The 17,420-nt window shown below is 37.7% G+C and overlaps 1 protein-coding gene across 1 annotated transcript in view; it reads left to right on the top strand.

Annotated features, from left to right (window-relative positions):
• LOC148775651 (doublecortin domain-containing protein 1-like) overlaps nt 1-17,420 on the top strand; it is a 48,362-nt gene that overhangs the window by 16,842 nt on the left and 14,100 nt on the right. The window contains exons 5-7 of the mRNA XM_088843395.1: nt 411-545; nt 4,066-4,184; nt 15,694-15,754. Coding sequence (XP_088699521.1) covers nt 411-545; nt 4,066-4,184; nt 15,694-15,754 — 315 coding nt within the window. The remainder of the gene's footprint in view (nt 1-410; nt 546-4,065; nt 4,185-15,693; nt 15,755-17,420) is intronic.

Below are 17,420 nucleotides of genomic sequence, written 5' to 3'. Positions count from 1 at the left end.
CGTGCATGTGTGCCCGTGTGTGTGTATTATTGCCTCTATGCATGTAAATTTATTTAGGGCAGAAAAACGCTTCATAATATTCCATATCACACAGTTCAGGGACTTCTGTATCAGAGCCGGTGTTCAACAAGTATTAATTTAATTGGGCAAGTGGGATTGGGCACTACTATTTCCAAAGAGACCTTCTCAATGAGAAACATGTTCAAGATTACTCTATCTGACTCGATGGACATGAGTTTGAGTGAACTCCAGACATTGGTGATGGACAGGGAGGCCTGGCGTGCTGCGATTCATGGGGTCGCAAAGAGTCGGACACAACTGAACGACTGAATTGAACTGAACTGAACTGATGCTGAGGAAGTTTGACTTTCAGACTATAAGTTAAAAACTTGTTTCTTTTCATGGTATAGGCGGACCCCAATATTGTCCTTCATGCCTCTGTGTCCGTCATAAAACGGAGTTTCTCAAGCAGTAAAGAGAGCAGTGGGAGCCAGTTGACGCCGTCGACCCTGTGGCCTGCAGCCAGTGTGTGGGTGATCACAAAGGTATCCACGAATGTCTGCTCTCTCTGAGTCACTTCATGGGCTCACTGGCTCACTTCGCTGCTCCATTTCCTGACCCTCTCCCTCATATAAGCTCACAACTGAAAGCACTGCAGTTGTTGACTTGTGAATCTGTGATCTCCTCTTAGTTTGTCTAGTGCAGAGGACGCGGACATGAACATTTAACTCACTTTTAGATGGGCTGATTAGTTCGTGCTCCAGAATGTTGTTTAAACTAGCATAGAGCTTTGCTATAGTCCACAGACTCACCATTTTCACGAGATTTGTCTGAAAATCATTTGCTTCCACTCCTTAGTCTTTACTGATGAGGTTCACAGAGCCTGGTGAATCAGTACAATATAGTGATAGAGTAAGACCATACTCTAGTTTTAGTTTTGAAACTCTTAGTTTTAAAATAAATCCCTGAGTATAAAATGTGAACAATGCCTAACACAAAACCTGTGTCTTGGCATTAAACTTTGTTCTTACATTATTGAATCAGATTTAAGTTGAGAATATATAATTGCTCTCCCCATTGCTTTTCCTATTGAAATACATTTTACTATTGCCACCAAATATTTATGACTGGAAAGAGATGATGCAGCTTGTTTCTACCATTCTCCTGCCTCCCTTTGTCTCCTCCCTGTAGACTGTTTTTGCTTCTTCCTAGCACTTCCATGAGTGCAGAGTAACTCAGGCAAGTATGTTGCTACTTAGTTTAGGGGGTAGGAGAGATTGAAATTATTTAGTCAAATGAAATTTTGAATTACTCTTAACTATTAATTTTGCTTTTCAGTTCAGTTCAGTTCAGTTCAGTCGCTCAGTCGTGTCTGACTCTCTGCGACCCCATGAATCACAGCACGCCAGGCCTCCTTGTCCATCACCAAATCCCGGAGTTCACTCAAACTCATGTCCACAGAGTCAGTGATGCCATCCAGCCATCTCATTATCTGTCGTCCCCTTCTTCTCCCACCCCCAATCCTTCCCAGCATCAGAGTCTTTTCCAGTGAGTCAACTCGTCGCATGAGGTGGCCAAAGTATTGCAGTTTCAGCTTTAGCATCAGTCCTTCCTGGTTGGATCTCCTTGCGGTACAAGGGACTCTCAAGAGTCTTCTCCAACACCACATTTCAAAAGCATCAATTCTTCAGCGATCAGCTTTCTTCACAGTCCAACTCTCACATCCATACATGACCACGGGAAAAACCATTGCCTTGACTAGACGGACCTTGGTTGGCAAAGTAATGTCTCTGCTTTTTAATATACTATCAAGGTTGGTCATAACTTTCCTTCCAAGGAGTAAGCGTCTTTTAATTTCCTGGCTGCAATCAGCATCTGCAGTGATTTTGGAGCCCCCCAAAATAAAGTCTGACACTGTTTCCCCATCTATTTCCCATGAAGTGATGGGACCAGATGCCATGATCTTAGTTTTCTGAATGTTGAGCTTCAAGCCAACCTTTTCACTCTCCTCTTTCACTTTCATCAAGAGGCTTTTTAGTTCCTCTTCACTTTCTGCCATATGGGTAGTGTCATCTGCTTTACAGAGAGCTAAAACCAAAAATTACAGTAATTGAGACACAAAGATACTAAAAAATATTATCCACTTCATTGACAAAGGCAGAATGAGATTAGATGCTTCCAATACTTTGGCCACCTCATGCGAAGAGTTGACTCACTGGAAAAGACTCTGATGCTGGGAGGGACTGGGGGCAGGAGAAGAAGGGGACAACAGAGAATGAGATGGCTGGATGGCATCACCAACTCGATGGACATGAGTTTGAGTGAACTCTGGGAGTTGGTGATGGACAGGGAGGCCTGGCGTGCTGTGATTCATGGGGTCGCAAAGAGTTGGACACGACTGAACGACTGAACTGAACTGAAATCTTTTTCCAACCTGGAGACTCTCTTAACTACTAGTCCTTTTTATTAATATGTTGTATTTTATTTCTGATTTAGAAATAATATTGTCATTTTGTTAAAAATATGTTAAACATTGTACACACATCTATTATCTCATTTAATCTCATAAAATTATGCAAATTTTCATTACACAGCTGAAAAACTGAGACCAGTAGGTGATAGAGGAAAGATTCTTGGTCTGTCTAAGTTCAAAACTTATGCCATTTTACTGCATTTCAAAATAAAACACTTCTCTGTATCTGACCGATTTATGAGTACTGATGGAAATATTTTAGTTTTAGCACGACCACTGAATACCAGTGTGACCTCAAGTAAGTCACATACCATATCAGGGCCTTAGTCTTCTGGTAATGGAGTTGGACCAGTTGATACAGAAGATTGTTTTTCCAGGTCTCATATTCTCTAATTCTGTGGCATCTGTTTCTAGAATTTCATGATATCAAAAATCTTGTACTTATCTAAAAATTTTCCTGAAAGAATTTAAATGCTTTCTGCAAAGAGTATGAGTTTTGGAGTTAGACAGGTCAGAATTAGAATCATTTCCATGATCTTGGGACAGTTACTTAGCTGTACTGAACCAGTTTTCTTATGTATAAAATGGAGTTAGTCCCATTTGTCTTGCATAGTGGCTATGGTGATTGAGAAAATATATTTGAAGTTCAAGCATACTATCTGGTATACAGAAAGTGCTTAATAAGTGGTGATTCTTTTTCCTCACCCCAAGGAGTTCCCTTTCTCTATAGACAAGCGTGTTCAAATGAGGATTCCATTCAGTGTTAAATAGAACAAAAATTTACAAAAACACTTTTTCCCCTAAGTCGTTGTGTAGTTCTTTCTCACACAACAAAACCATGAGAAATAAAAGTCACATGTTAAAAGGAAAACAGTTTTGAAATTCTTCTAAGATTTAAAGTTCTATCCTTTTTTTTTCCCAAAATAAATTAGTTTACCTGTTAAAACAGAGAAGTTTCCATGCCATAAATCCTCAATATGTGTAAATAAATTCCTCAGTGGTTGTCACTTATTTAAAATGTTGTGTCAATTTACCAAGTAAGAAAATTTTTAAAAGCCCATGCAAGCAATACTCTGAATCAACTTCCTTATCAGAGAATCGTAACATTTAAAATGAAAGTAGTTAATAAACCACCTTAAAATGTTTAACCCACGGTATTTAGACCCAGAATAAAACTTTAAATTGGTACCAGAGGTTAAGGATTTGTTTCAATCTTTTCAGTTCACTGCCTTTATTATTTTTTTTCTGTGCATACATATTTCTAGTAAGCTCTGTAGTTATAACAAGTGACACGTAATGGACCCCAAATCACTACACTGTGAAATATGCACAGAAAAAAAGCACAAATGAAGATATCAAGGTCTGTTTTATTTTGCGCTGAACTGTAAAATGCCACCCTTGTCCAACAGAAGATCACTGATTCTGAGCAGGGCTCACTGACTGCTAAGTTGTGGGTAGTGTTTCACTTTCGGCAACTGTTAATATCCGAGTTTATCCAGGCATAATGACCTCACTATTTGTGACACATTGTTGAATTTTCTGGTTCTTTTAACTTATTTAGACCTTTCTCCCCCCTCTCTATTCATTGGAAGACTGGAATGATCCTGAGCCAAGCAATAACTCAAAGCTGTCTAGCTATTGGTCATCCAATCAGAGTCAAGGCTACTGATGGAACATCACTACAAGGATACAAATTAATCCTACAGAAAAGGTAATGTTTATGAGCTATGTACCTGAAAACAAGAAATGTTAATTTCAAGATTCCTGAGCAGTCAAATTATCATGCTTCCTGGCTTATATGGAATATCCATTATGTTTTAAATTTGTGTTCAAAATATCAACACTAATTTTTCTAAAATAAGCTTGAAAACACATGCCACTTAATTAGATAATGTGTCTTAGATATTTTTTAAAACTGAAAAGTTGCCTTCAGTATATATCTGTTGTAGACAAGCTGCTGCTTTACTCTGTAATTATTAGAACTCATTTCTTTGTATCCATTTTGGTTATTAAGAATTTAATGTGTTATGTGTATTCCTAACCTTTTCTCCATCTTCTGAAGATGAAATATTGAACAGTGAAGGAAAAATCAAGGAGACAAAAAAATTCTGGCTAGTAAGGCACCAAAAGTGTCATTCTTGTTTGTTTTTTCTGACTTGGAGGATAAAATTAAAAATAGATTTAGAAGAAAAAATTAGCAGTAAGGAAGAAAGGTGATTTATCTCCAACCACTTGGAAATATTGTTTCCTAAATCTGTTTTCTATTTCATTTCTCTTTTGATTTTACCTAGTTTTGATAAAAACAAGTCCTATTGTATTTCAAGTCTTAGAAAGCTATTAGCCAACTACTCTGGCTGGAGAGACAATTAGGATGTGCTTAGGGCTAAAGCCAGAACTAGGGCATTTAGGCACCAGAGAAAGTTTGGCTCAGCCACAAATATAGAAGGGAAATTTTCTCTAACATGCAAAGCATACTGTCCAACAGGTATTAGAATATTGCATAGTGGTTTAAGAACATGATCTACAGAGTCAGATTTCGAGGTATAAATCCTAGCTGTAACACTTACTCTAACAACAACAACAACAAAAACAAATTCTGATTCAGACACTATTGTAATTCATTTATACTGTATTTTTACATTTAAACTTAACACTTGATAAGGCAGGTAGCATTACTATACTTACAGGGGGGAGATTGAAATACAGAGTTTAATCACTTACTCAAGGTCATATCTAAGTGATTGGGGATGAATGCAAAGTCAAGCAACTGTAATCTGTAACTCAATCTTAGCCACAAAACTATATAGTCTGTAGGTCAAAATCCAATCTTACAGTTGCCAGTGAGTGCCAAGTGTGGTAGTTGATACCTCAGAGAATGAGTTCAGTTCAGTTCAGTTCAGTCGCTCAGTTGTGTCCGACTCTCTGTGACCCCACGAATCACAGCACACCAGGCCTCCCTGTCCATCACCAACTCCCGGAGTACACTCAAACTCATGTCCACAGAGTCAGTGATGCCATCCAGCCATCTCATTCTCTGTCGTCCCCTTCTCCTCCCGCCCCCAATCCTTCCCAGCATCAGAGTCTTTTCCAGTGAGTCAACTCGTCACATGAGGTGGCCAGAGAATGAGTAGGGTACATTAATTGAAACACCCAAGCAGGAGGCAGAGAGGGACAGTAGCTTGCTATCACACAAACTGGCCAGTGTGGGTAGAGTCCTAAACACATAGTTCCCAAGGAGGAGCAAACAAACCCAAAGCAAGTCCCAGGTTGATATGGTGCTATACATGGAGTAGCTAACAAGTTTTCTGGGGGCAGAATCAATGCTGTAAACTGGAAACCCACAAAGCATCAAGTTGCAATAATAACAAGTGCAAACCATGGGACATGGAGCCAGAGATGCTTCAGCTCACTTAGTCCAGGGTTATAATAAAGAGAAGAATCAGTCAATTGTAAGTGACCTAGAAATGATACAGATTACATAATTAATACACAGGTCATTAAAACAGTTGTTATCATTGTATTCCATATATTCAGGTAGCTAGAGGAAAGATTGAACATGTTACTAGAGACACAGAACGTATAAAAAGACTCAAATCAAATTTCTGGATATGAAAACTTCAATGTATGACTTGAAAAACATGCTGAATTTGTCTAATAGCAAATGAGACATTGTGGAAGAAAATTTTAGTGAACTTAGATACCAAAAGAAACTATTCATAGTGCAAACCAGAGAGAAAAAAATATGGATTGAAGAAAAATGAACAGAGCACTGTTGGTTGTGAAAAGCTTCAGATGGCCTAATCTCAGAATAATTAGAGTCTCTGAAGGGAAGAAGGAGGGAACAGGAAAATATTGGAAAAAATGATGTCTTCTAAAAATATAGGACAAAAATTTTGTGAAAACTACAACCCACGCATCCAAGAAGTTCAACAGATTTTAAGCATCAGAAACACTAAGAAAAGAAACCAAGAAGAATCATAATCAAATTCCTTAAAATTAGTGATAAAGAGAAAAATCTTAAGAGTATACAGAAAAGTCACATTTATTATGTACAAAAGGAATAAAGATAAGAATGACAGCAGATTTCTTGATGGTAACAATAAGAGTGAGAAGAAAGTGGAAGAATATCTTTAAAAACTTAAAGAACAAATAAACCAACCTATCAATATAGAAATCATTTCCCAATGAAAATATTAATGTCTTTTAAATATTAAGGCAAAATAAAAAATTCAGATATTAATCAGAAACTGAAAGAATTTATCACCAGCAGACCTAGAGAACAAACACCATTTAAAGAATTCCTTCAAGCAGAAGAATGTTGGTATCAGATGAAAATGAAGAGCACTGAGAATAATAACCACATAGACAATATAAAGATATCATTTCTTATTTAAGTCTCTTTAAAATATATTTTTTTGTTTAAAGCAAAAAATAGTAATATATTATGGAGAGAAAAACGTGTAGATGCAAAATATATGAAGTTAACAGTACAAATACCAATAGGAGAAATGGAAGAAAGATTCTCACACTGTATTTGTCAAGTGGTGTGATATCCAGTGACTCAGTGGTAAGAATCCACCTGCAATGCAGGATATGCAGGTTCAATCTCTGTGTCAGGAAGATTCTCTGGAAAAAGGAATGGCAACCCACTCCAATATTCTTACCTGGGAAATCCCATGGACAGAGGAGCCTGGCAGGCTACAGTCCATGGATCACAAAAGAGTCAGACATGACTTAGCAACTAAATAACAACAATGATATCAACTGAAAGTAGACTGATAAGTTAAGGGTGTCCTATAAGTTAAACAATATTCTATTTCAGTAGTGAATAGAACATGTGAGGAGGAAACTGTAAGGATACAGAAGACTAGAATACACTGTCAATCAGCTTGACCTAATTGATATTTATAGAAGAACATACCCAAGAGCAGTGGAAGACATATTCATTTAAAGGAACAGTATATTAAATCAAATGGAGTATATTCTAGCTATAAAACAAGTCTCAATACATTTAACAGAATTTAAATATTATAAAAAAGATTCTCTGGCCGTAATAGAATTACATTAGAAATCAGATTTCACAACAAGGTCCTACTGTATAGTACAGGGAACTTAATTTAATATCCTGTGATAAGCCATAATAGAAAAGAACATAGAAAAGAAAGTATATGTGTATGTATAACTGAATCACCTTGCTGTACATCAGAAGTTAACATAACACTGTAAATCAACCATACTTAAATTAAAAAAAAAATAGCAGATAGCTTTCTGGAAAACCCTGAAGTATCTGGACATAAGTAACACATTTTCAAATGACCCAAGAATCAAAGAAGAAATCAAAATGGAAATTAGCAAGTATTTTTGAACTGAATGAAAATGAAAATGCACATATTAAAAACTGTGGGATGCTGCCCAAGAAGTTCTTAGATGGAAATTTATGTAAATAACCTATATAAGGAAAGAAGTGAAAGTGAAAGTTGCGCAGTTGTGTCCAACTCTTTGTGACCCATGGACTATATAGTCCATGGAATTCTCCAGGCCAGAATACTGGAGTGGATAGCCTTTCCCTTCTCTAGGGGATCTTCCCAACACAGGGATCGAACCCAGGTCTCCTGCATTTCAGGCAGATTCTTTACCATCTGGGCCACAGGGAAAGCCCAAGAACACTAGATTGGGTAGCCTATCCCTTCTCCAGCAGATCTTCCCAACCCAGGAATGAAGGCGGATTCTTTACCAACTGAGCTAAGAAGAAAGATAGCAAATCAGTGACCTCAGCTTCCATTTTGAGAAGCTAGAGTAAGAAGAGCAAATCAAACTCAAAGTAATCAGAAGACAGAAAATAAGAAAAGTTAGAGTGGAAATCAATGAAATAGAAAATAGGAAAAAAGAGAAAAATCAACAAAATCAAAAGCTATTTTTTTCCCCAAAGATCAAAGAAACTGATAAACCTGTAGCTAGACTGCTCAGGAAATTAAGGAATAGAACACAAATTACCAATATCAGGAATGAGAGAGGTGATATCACAGTTATTAAAGGGATAATAGAATATTTTGAACAAAGATGTACCAATAAAATTGCCAAACTGAGATGATTAAAGACCAGTTTCTTCAAGGGCACAAATTGCCAATGTCTACTCAAGAAGAAATAGGTAAGCTGAATAGTCCTGGATCTCTTAAAGAGATTAAATTTTTAGTTAAAAGCTTTCCTACAAAGAGAACCTCAGAATCAGATGACTTCACTAGCTTCACTTGGGAATTCTGCTGAATAGTGCCAAGTCTCCATTTTCTTATATAGAAAATAGAAGAGGGAATACTTCCTAGCTAATTCTATGAGGCCAATATTATTCTGAAAGCAGAAGTCAGACAGACATTACAGGAAAAGAAAATCATAGACCAATATCCCTTGTGAACATAAATGCAAAAGGTTCTTAACATTTTAACAAGTTGAATACAATAAAAATGACAACATATCATGACCAAGCAGTGTTTATCCCAGGAGAATGAAGTTGAAAATCAATCAATGCAAATCACTCAATTGGCAGACTGAAAAGGAAAAAAAATCACAAACATCAAATTGATATAGGAAAAGCTTTTGACAAAGGTCAGAATCCCTTCCGAATAGAAAGTTTTCTATTTAGAAAACTGAATAGAAGGGAATTTTGTCAATATGACAAAGGGCATCTACAAAAAATCATACAGCTGACATATTTAATGATGAAAGACTATTGCTTCCTCCTAGTGTCTAAAACAAGGCAAGGTTGTCCACTCTCACCTATTCATCATTGCATAGAAAACTATAGCCAGTATAATAAGAAATGGAAAAGAAATAAAAGACATCTAGATATGAATGTGTATACGTATATATATATAATTTGTATTCCTGTACACTAACAACAAGCAACTTTAGAAGTTAAAATTTTTAAATGCCAATTATAATAGCATCAAAAATATGACGTGCTTCAATATGAATCAGATAAAATATGTACAAGACTTGTGTACTGAAAACTACAAAACATTGCTGAGTAAGAGTAAGTTCAGTTCAGTTCAGTTCAGTCGCTCAGTAGTGTCTGACTCTTTGCCACCCCATGAATCACAGCACGCCAGGCCTCCCTGTCCATCACCAACTCCCAGAGTTCATTCAAACTCATGTCCATTGAGTCAGCGATGCCATCTAGCCATCTCATTCTCTATCATCCCCTTCTCCTCCTGCCCCCGATCCCTCCCAGCATCAGGGTCTTTTCCAATGAGTCAGTACTTTGCATCAGGTGGCCAAAGTTTTGGAGTTTCAGCTTCAGCATCAGTCCTTCCAATGAATATTCAGGACTGATTTCCTTTAGGATGAACTGGTTGGATCTCCTTGCAGTCCAAGTTTCTCTCAAGAGTCTTCTCCAGCACCACAGTTCAGAAGCATCAATTCTTTAGCACTCAGCTTTCTTTATGGTCCAACTCTCACATCCATATGTGACTACTGGAAAAACAAAAGTTTTTACTAGATGGACCTTTGTTGGCAAAGTAATGTCTCTGCTTTTTAATATGCTGTTTGGTTGGTCATAATTTTTCTTCCAAGGAGAAGACGTCTTTTAATGGCTACAGTCACCACCTGCAGTGATTTTGGAGCCCCCCAAAATAAGTCTGTCACTGTTTCCACTGTTTCCCCATCTATTTTCCATGAAATGATGGGACCAGATGCCATGATCTTAGTTTTCTGAATGTTGAGTTTTAAGCCATTTTTTTCACTCTCCTCTGTCACTTTCATCAAGATTTCTTCTTCATTTTCTGCCATAAGGGTGCTGTCATCTGCATATCTAAGGTTATTGAAATTTCTCCCAGCAATCTTGATTCCAGTTTGTGCTTCATCCAGCCCAGCGTTCCTCATGATGTACTCTCCATACAAGTTAAATAAACAGGGTGACAATATACAGCCTTTATGCTAAATATTAGGGGAATGAAAAATATAACTAAAATGAAGTAACACCACATATGTAGTAAAAGGTCCAGTGTTTGAAATGTGACCATATTGAATGCTGGTGAGAATGTGGAACAGCTGGAACCCTCATAGTTGGTACATGGTTTCTACAGAGTTGGTAGAAATATAAATGCTTCAAGACTTTGGAAAATAATTGATACTCCCCTAGAATATACAATATATGTATATTTACAAAATCACTGCGGATGGTGACTGCAGCCATAAAATTAGAAGACATTGCTTCTTGGAAGAAGAGCTATGACAAACCTAGACAGCATATTAAAAAGCAGAGACATCACTTTGCTGACCAAGGTCTGTATATTCAAAGCTATAGTCTTTCCAGCAGTCATGTATGGATGTGAGAGTTGGACCATAAAGAAGGCTGAGCAGCAAAGAATTGATGCTTTCAAAACTATGGTGCTAGAGAAAACTCTTGAGAGTTGCTAGGACAGCAAGGAGATCCAACCAGTCAATCCTAAAGGAAATCAACCCTGAATACTCGCTGAAAGGCCTGATGGTAAAGCTGAAGCTCCAAAACTGAGTTGAGCATTGGAAAAGACCCTAATGCTGGGAAAGATTGAAGGCAAAAGGAGAAGAGGGCAGCAGAGGATGAGATGGTAGGATAGCATCACCGATTCAATGAATGTGAACTTGGGCAAACTCCAGGAGATGGTGAGGGACAGAGAGGCCTGGTATGCTGCAGTCCAGGGAGTCACGAAGAGTCAGACATGACTTAGCAACTGAATAACAACAAATACATACATATATGTACATACAAACACTCACATATGTGTGTGTATTTATATTTATATACATGTAGGTATATATATACCTATAGTTTATTGCCCAGCCTCTCCTCAGTTATTCAAGGAATATGAAAGTCCTTATGAAGACTCGTGCATAACTGTTTATAGCAGCTTTATTTCTAAAGCCAAAAGTAGAAACTGGAAACAACCAAAATGTCCATCCATAGGTGAACAGATAAATAAATTATAGTGTATATAGAAAGTACTGCTGCTGCTGCTAAGTCATTTCAGTTGTGTCCGACTCTGTGTGACCCCATAGACGGAAGCCTACCAGGCTCCCCTGTCCCTGGGATTCTCCAGGCAAGAACACTGGAGTGGGTTGCCATTTCCTTCTCCAATAGAAAGTACTACTTGATAATAAAAAGGAACAAACTCTTGATTCACACAACAATATGGATGAATCTCAAAACAATTATGTCGAGGAGAAGAAACAAACCCATTAAGGGTATATATTGTTTGATTCCATTTGCATAAAATTTTAGAGAGTCCTGACTAATCTAGATGCAGATGGTGACTGCAGCCATGAAATTAAAAGACACTTGTTCTTCAGAAGAAAAGCTATGACAAACCTAGACAGCATATTAAAAAACAGAGACATTACTTTGCCAGCAAAGGTCCCTATAGTCAAAGCTATGGTTTTTCCAGTAGTAATGTATGGATGTGAGAGTTGGACCATAAAGAAGATTGAGGCCGAAGAATTTATGCTTTTAAACTGTGGTGTTGGAGAAGGGACTCTTGGGAGTCCCTTGGACTGCAAAGAGATCAAACCAGTCAATCCTAAAGGATATCAGTCCTGAATATTCATTGAAAGAATTGATGCTGAAGCTGAAGCTCCAATACTTTGGCCACCTGATGTGAAGAGCTGACTCATTAGAAAAGACCCTGATGCTGGGAAAGATTGAAGGCAGGAGGAGAAGGGGACGATGGAGGACGAGATGGTTGCATGGCATCACTGACTCAATGAACATGAGTTTGAGCAAGCTCTGGGAGTTAGTGAAGAACAGGGAAGTCTGGCATGGTGCAGTCTATGGGGTTGCAGAGTCAGACACAACCGAGCTACTGAACGACGACAACTAATCTAGGAAGATCAGCATTTGCCTAGAGATAGGAAGGTAGGAAGGGACAGGAGGGCATGATTACAAAAGAGAACACAGAAACTTTGGGGGTGAGAGATCTGGAAATATGTTCATTATCGTGGTTGTTGTGATGCTTTAAAATGTGTACACATGTTTCAAAACTTAGCAAATTTTACGCTTTAAATATGTGCCAGCCATAATGTTTTATAATACTTTCAGTTATTTCCCATTAAACTTGTTTTTAGTAATTACAAAAAGAGGAAAAAAAGGCCTAAGGAAAAACCAGAAAGTTAAAATGACGAGTAGGGAATGACTAAGTGGTTATTTTAGAAGGAAATGGTGAAGGGAGACCACTCAGTGTGATCCATGGTCTAGGTAGAAATGGCAGGTGTGTGGAAAGGTTATATGCAGCTTGAGGAGCATGCTCTTCATGCCCAGGGCTTTCCCTGGACTCACTGCATACTGAAGCTGGTGCTGATCTTGTCTTAGGGCCCTGAGATTACTTCCCACTCTGGCCAGGATTATTGTGGAATTGGGTGGGATTAAAGCTTAAACTCAGTGTCCTTATGGCCTATAGAGAAGAGAACTTGGGAGAGGAAAAAGATGATAATTAAAAACAAAACAAAACTGTTGTTAAGTTTAACTTGAAACATCTGTATTTACAAGAAAAGATTTGGTTTAATTTAGAAAGGAAGGAAAGAGATCAAGGAAAAGAAAGAGGAATTTAGGATGGGCAGGAGAAAAAGGAGGCTGTCTATACAGATGAGGGTTTTTGCCTTTGTATTGATGCAGCTTGCCTTTAACTGAGAAACAAAATCTATTGTGAGGCTATATTTTGTAAGGACCAGGATTTTTAGAACTCACTCACCTCTGGATAAGTTTATCTTTTCCAGAACATCTGAAATGCTTGTGTTTTATTTCTTTAAAAGTACAATCATATTTCATTATATAACAATAAATATCCTCAGAGATATTTGGCAGCAACTTTTAGGGATAAAAATTTTTCCTCTTCTCCTAAGTAGTATTAATATCATGTGATTTTAGCAAAGCTATGAATTAAGACATTGCCTTTTATATGCTAAAAATAATAGAACTAGCACTTAAGATAGCAACCTGACAACTCACAAAGAATATTATAAACATATCATGCCTCATTAGTTCAGGTATGTCTCATTGGGTGTCACTCATCTTATTCTTATTCAATATAGTAAGTGCTTGCACTTGTTTGTCTTTTAGTAATTGTCTGTGCTGTGTATAAGACCATGAGGGGATGAAAGACAAGCCAACAATGTCATTATCAATTGATCTCAAAACCATAAAAACATAAAAATCATAAACCAAAAAATCAAAAATGCTTCTTTTTAAAAGATATCTGGAGCATCAATTAGACAAACCAATTGAATCAAAGATTTTTTATTTAACACCATCATTTAATCTGGATTTCACTTCAGTTTTTAAAAAACGTGGATTATAGGATCTGGCCTGTACTGTTAAATTCATAAACTTAAAGCAAGATGCACACATAGATACAGACACATATATACACATCCATTTACACACAGAGATTAGATTATGGACAGTAAAAACTGGAGACCTATAGATTTTGTTTGATTTGTACATTATTATAGTATTTGTAATTAGTTATTAGCTTATAGGGAGAAGGCAATGGCAACCCACTCCAGTACTCTTGCCTGGAAAATCCCATGGACGGAGGAGCCTGGTAGGCTGCAGTCCATGGGGTCGCTAAGAGTCGGACATGACTGAGCGACTTCATTTTCACTTTTCACTTTCATGCATTGGAAAAGGAAGTGGCAACCCACTCCAGTGTTCTTGCCTGGAGAATCCCAGAGACGGGGGAGCCTGGTGGGTTGCTGTCTATGTGGTCGCATAGAGTTGGACACAACTGAAGCGACTTAGCAGCAACAGCAGCAGCATTAGCTTATAGAAATAGGGAGATTTCATGCAAAAAATTACTGGCCTTTATTGAAAAAATCAGAATGGGCAACACTGAACTTTCATCCTCTCATGACACCATTATTCCCCCTCTGGATGGAACATATACCCTCCAGTTTGTTGTATTCTTCACAGTTCCCAGTGGCAGCCCTCACATTATTTCTAGCCAGCTTCATTTATTTCTGTTACCAGTCTTTAATTATGAACCCTTCATATTTCCTCACATCTCTACTTTCCTCTCATATTCTAATTTCATTTTCTTTTAATACTGTCTTGTTCTTCTTTACCCAAATTTGACATTTAAGGCTTAACCTTGCCACCTCTTTCTAACCCATACCCCAGTTATTTAATCACCAAATCAGTTCTTTTATGATACTTCAAGTATGTGTTCCTTTCTTTCGTTGACTCTCATCACTCCAGTTCAATGTTTTCCAAAGTCTGGTCCATAAACCACACACATCCAAAGTCCCCAGAATTCTTTTCATTGGAATCATTTGTGATACCTAGTAATGTGTATTTCTGGGAGTCCAGACTTTAAGAATAAAAATCTCTGAGGATAGAGGCCTGGAGACCTACATTATTAATAAGCACCCATCCCAACATGCCCAGAAATTGTTCACGTTTTCTTATATAATGTGGGTGTAGGTGAAAGGCTAATGTGTGCTGAACCATTACGTACCTTTACGTGCTCTGCCCAGATCATATAGTTCCTTGCTTTAGAATAAGCATTACCTGACACCTCTTATTCTCAACCATTGATGCTTCTGTCAAAACTCTGAGGCAGTAGGAAAAGTCTTGTTTAACATCCCATTACACTTAATTTAATTCATTTGTCCTATCTCTGTAAGGTTTCTAAATATTAATGAGTATATGATGACTTAATTTAGGCATAATTAGCTTCATCACATCTTAGTTTTTCTTTGTTACTCAGACTTAGCTCAGAAAATCTGATGTTCCTTAAGAAAATTTCCTACTTGTTTGAGAAATAGGTGCCTAAGGTTCCTAATTTTCCACAGTATCATTTTTCTTCTCATCCTCTGAATCCTTTTATTTAATTAAGCCCCCTTCTTTCTGTCTCACAGAGGATCATTTTTTGGGAATGGAAGTTTCTATAATATTCTTATTGACTCTATTTATTCTCTAGACCGTTAATCACTGTTGCCATTGGTTATGCACACACGTGCACACACACATACACACTCATTCACACACCCCCACATAACTTTGGGTACTAAAGCAGTTAGGTGTCTTAGGAAAGGCTGAAGCTGCTGAGGTACCAGTGATGGTAGTAGCGTGGTAGAATCCTTAGAGTGTGTGCAGTCCTTCTGCCAGACTGTGGAAATGATATTTCTATTGGAAACCTACAAACGTGTTAATGTGGAGAAAAGTTGTCAATCTCTAAATTACATTTTCATTACAGACATAAAGGAGATGATTCTCAGAAGTGGGTGTTTGGAACTGATGGTTGTATTTATTCTAAGGTAAGACCTATAAACCACAGCTTTATTCCAACATTTTTTTCTTTTTTTGTATTCTTATAAAATTCACTGTCAGTTATTGAGAGCAAGAAATGCTTTTTCTGAACAAATGATTTCACTCTGTTTCTAGAAATTTAAAATTTTACTCAGTTTGACTTGACACTTTCCTCTGAAGTTTTGCTTGACTTAAAACAAGTTTTCCAAAGCCAAATATAATTTTCTTCAATTCCTGGCTGTGATACAACCTAGAATTTGGGGGCATCAGTTTCCTTCTATTTTTAAAATAAATATTACTTTTTAAAATTGAGCTATAATTGATGTATAACATTGTATAAGTTCAAGGTGTACAATGCATTAATTTGTTCCATTATATACTGAAATATGATTATCCCATAGCTAACCCCAGACATATAGCACTGTATAAGTTTAAGGTATAGAGCATACTGATTTGACTTATGTAAATCATGAAATGATTACTTCAGTAAGTTTAGTAGACATCCATCATGTCATACAGATACAAAATAAAAGAAAAAGAAAACTTTTCCTTGTGATAAGAAATTTTAGGATCCATACTGTTCAGTTCAGTTCAGTTCAGTTCAGTCGCTCAGTCGTGTCCGACTCTCCGCGACCCCATGAATCACAGCACGCCAGGCCTCCCTGTCCATCACCAACTCACGGAGTACACTCAAACTCATGTCCACAGAGTCGGTGATGCCATCCAGCCATCACATTCTCCGTCGTCCCCTTCTCCTCCCGCCCCCAACCTTTCCCAGCATCAGAGTCTTTTCCAGTGAGTCAACTCGTCACATGAGGTGGCCAAAGTATTGCAGTTTCAGCTTTAGCATCAGTCCCTCCAATGAGCATCCAGGATTGATCTCCTCTAGAATGGACTGGTTGGATCTCCTTGCAGTATAAGGGACTCTCAAGAGTCTTCTCCAACACCACAGTTAGCAAGTGTTATATATAACAAGCAGTAGCATTAATTATATCCATCATGAAGTGAAAGTGAAAGTTGCTCAGTCATGTTTGACTCTTTGTGACCCCATGGACTAAAGTCCATGGAATTCTCCAGGCCAGAATACTGAAGTGGGCAGTCATTCCCTTCTCCAGGGGATCTTCCCAATTCAGGGATTGAACCCAGTTCTCCCTCATTGCAGGCAGATTCTTTATCAGCTGAGCCACCAGGGAAGCCCAAGAATACTGGCATGGGTAGCCTATGCCTTCTCCAGCGAATCTTCTTGACCCAGGAATTGAACCAGGGTCTCCTGAATTTCAGGTGGATTCTTTACCAGCTGAGCTATCAGGGAAGCCCTTATTTTGTGCATTAAATCCGTAGTACTTATTTATCTTATAACTGAAAATTTGTACCTTTGGCCACGAAAGTTTGTACCTCTCCCCATTCCTCACTTCTGGTTACTGCAAGTCTGATCTTTTATTCTATGAGTTGTTTGTTTTGGAAGTTTAATTGACTACAACACTATGTTAGTTCCAGACGCATGACATAGTGATTTGATATTTCTATACGTTACAAAATGATCACCACAATAAGTCTAGTTACCATCCATCACTATACAAAGATATCATATTATTTTTGATCGCATTCTTCACACTGTACATTTCATTCCCATAACTTATTTTGTAATTGGAAATTTGTATCTCTTACTCTCCC

This window comes from Moschus berezovskii, chromosome 14 (genome assembly GCF_049115385.1).
Source record: "Moschus berezovskii isolate FMDL1 chromosome 14, NW_MosBer_1.0, whole genome shotgun sequence".
Lineage (NCBI taxonomy): Eukaryota > Metazoa > Chordata > Mammalia > Artiodactyla > Moschidae > Moschus > Moschus berezovskii.
The sequence above is the reverse complement of the archived record's forward strand: the minus strand, read 5'-3'. Positions and strand labels throughout refer to the sequence as shown.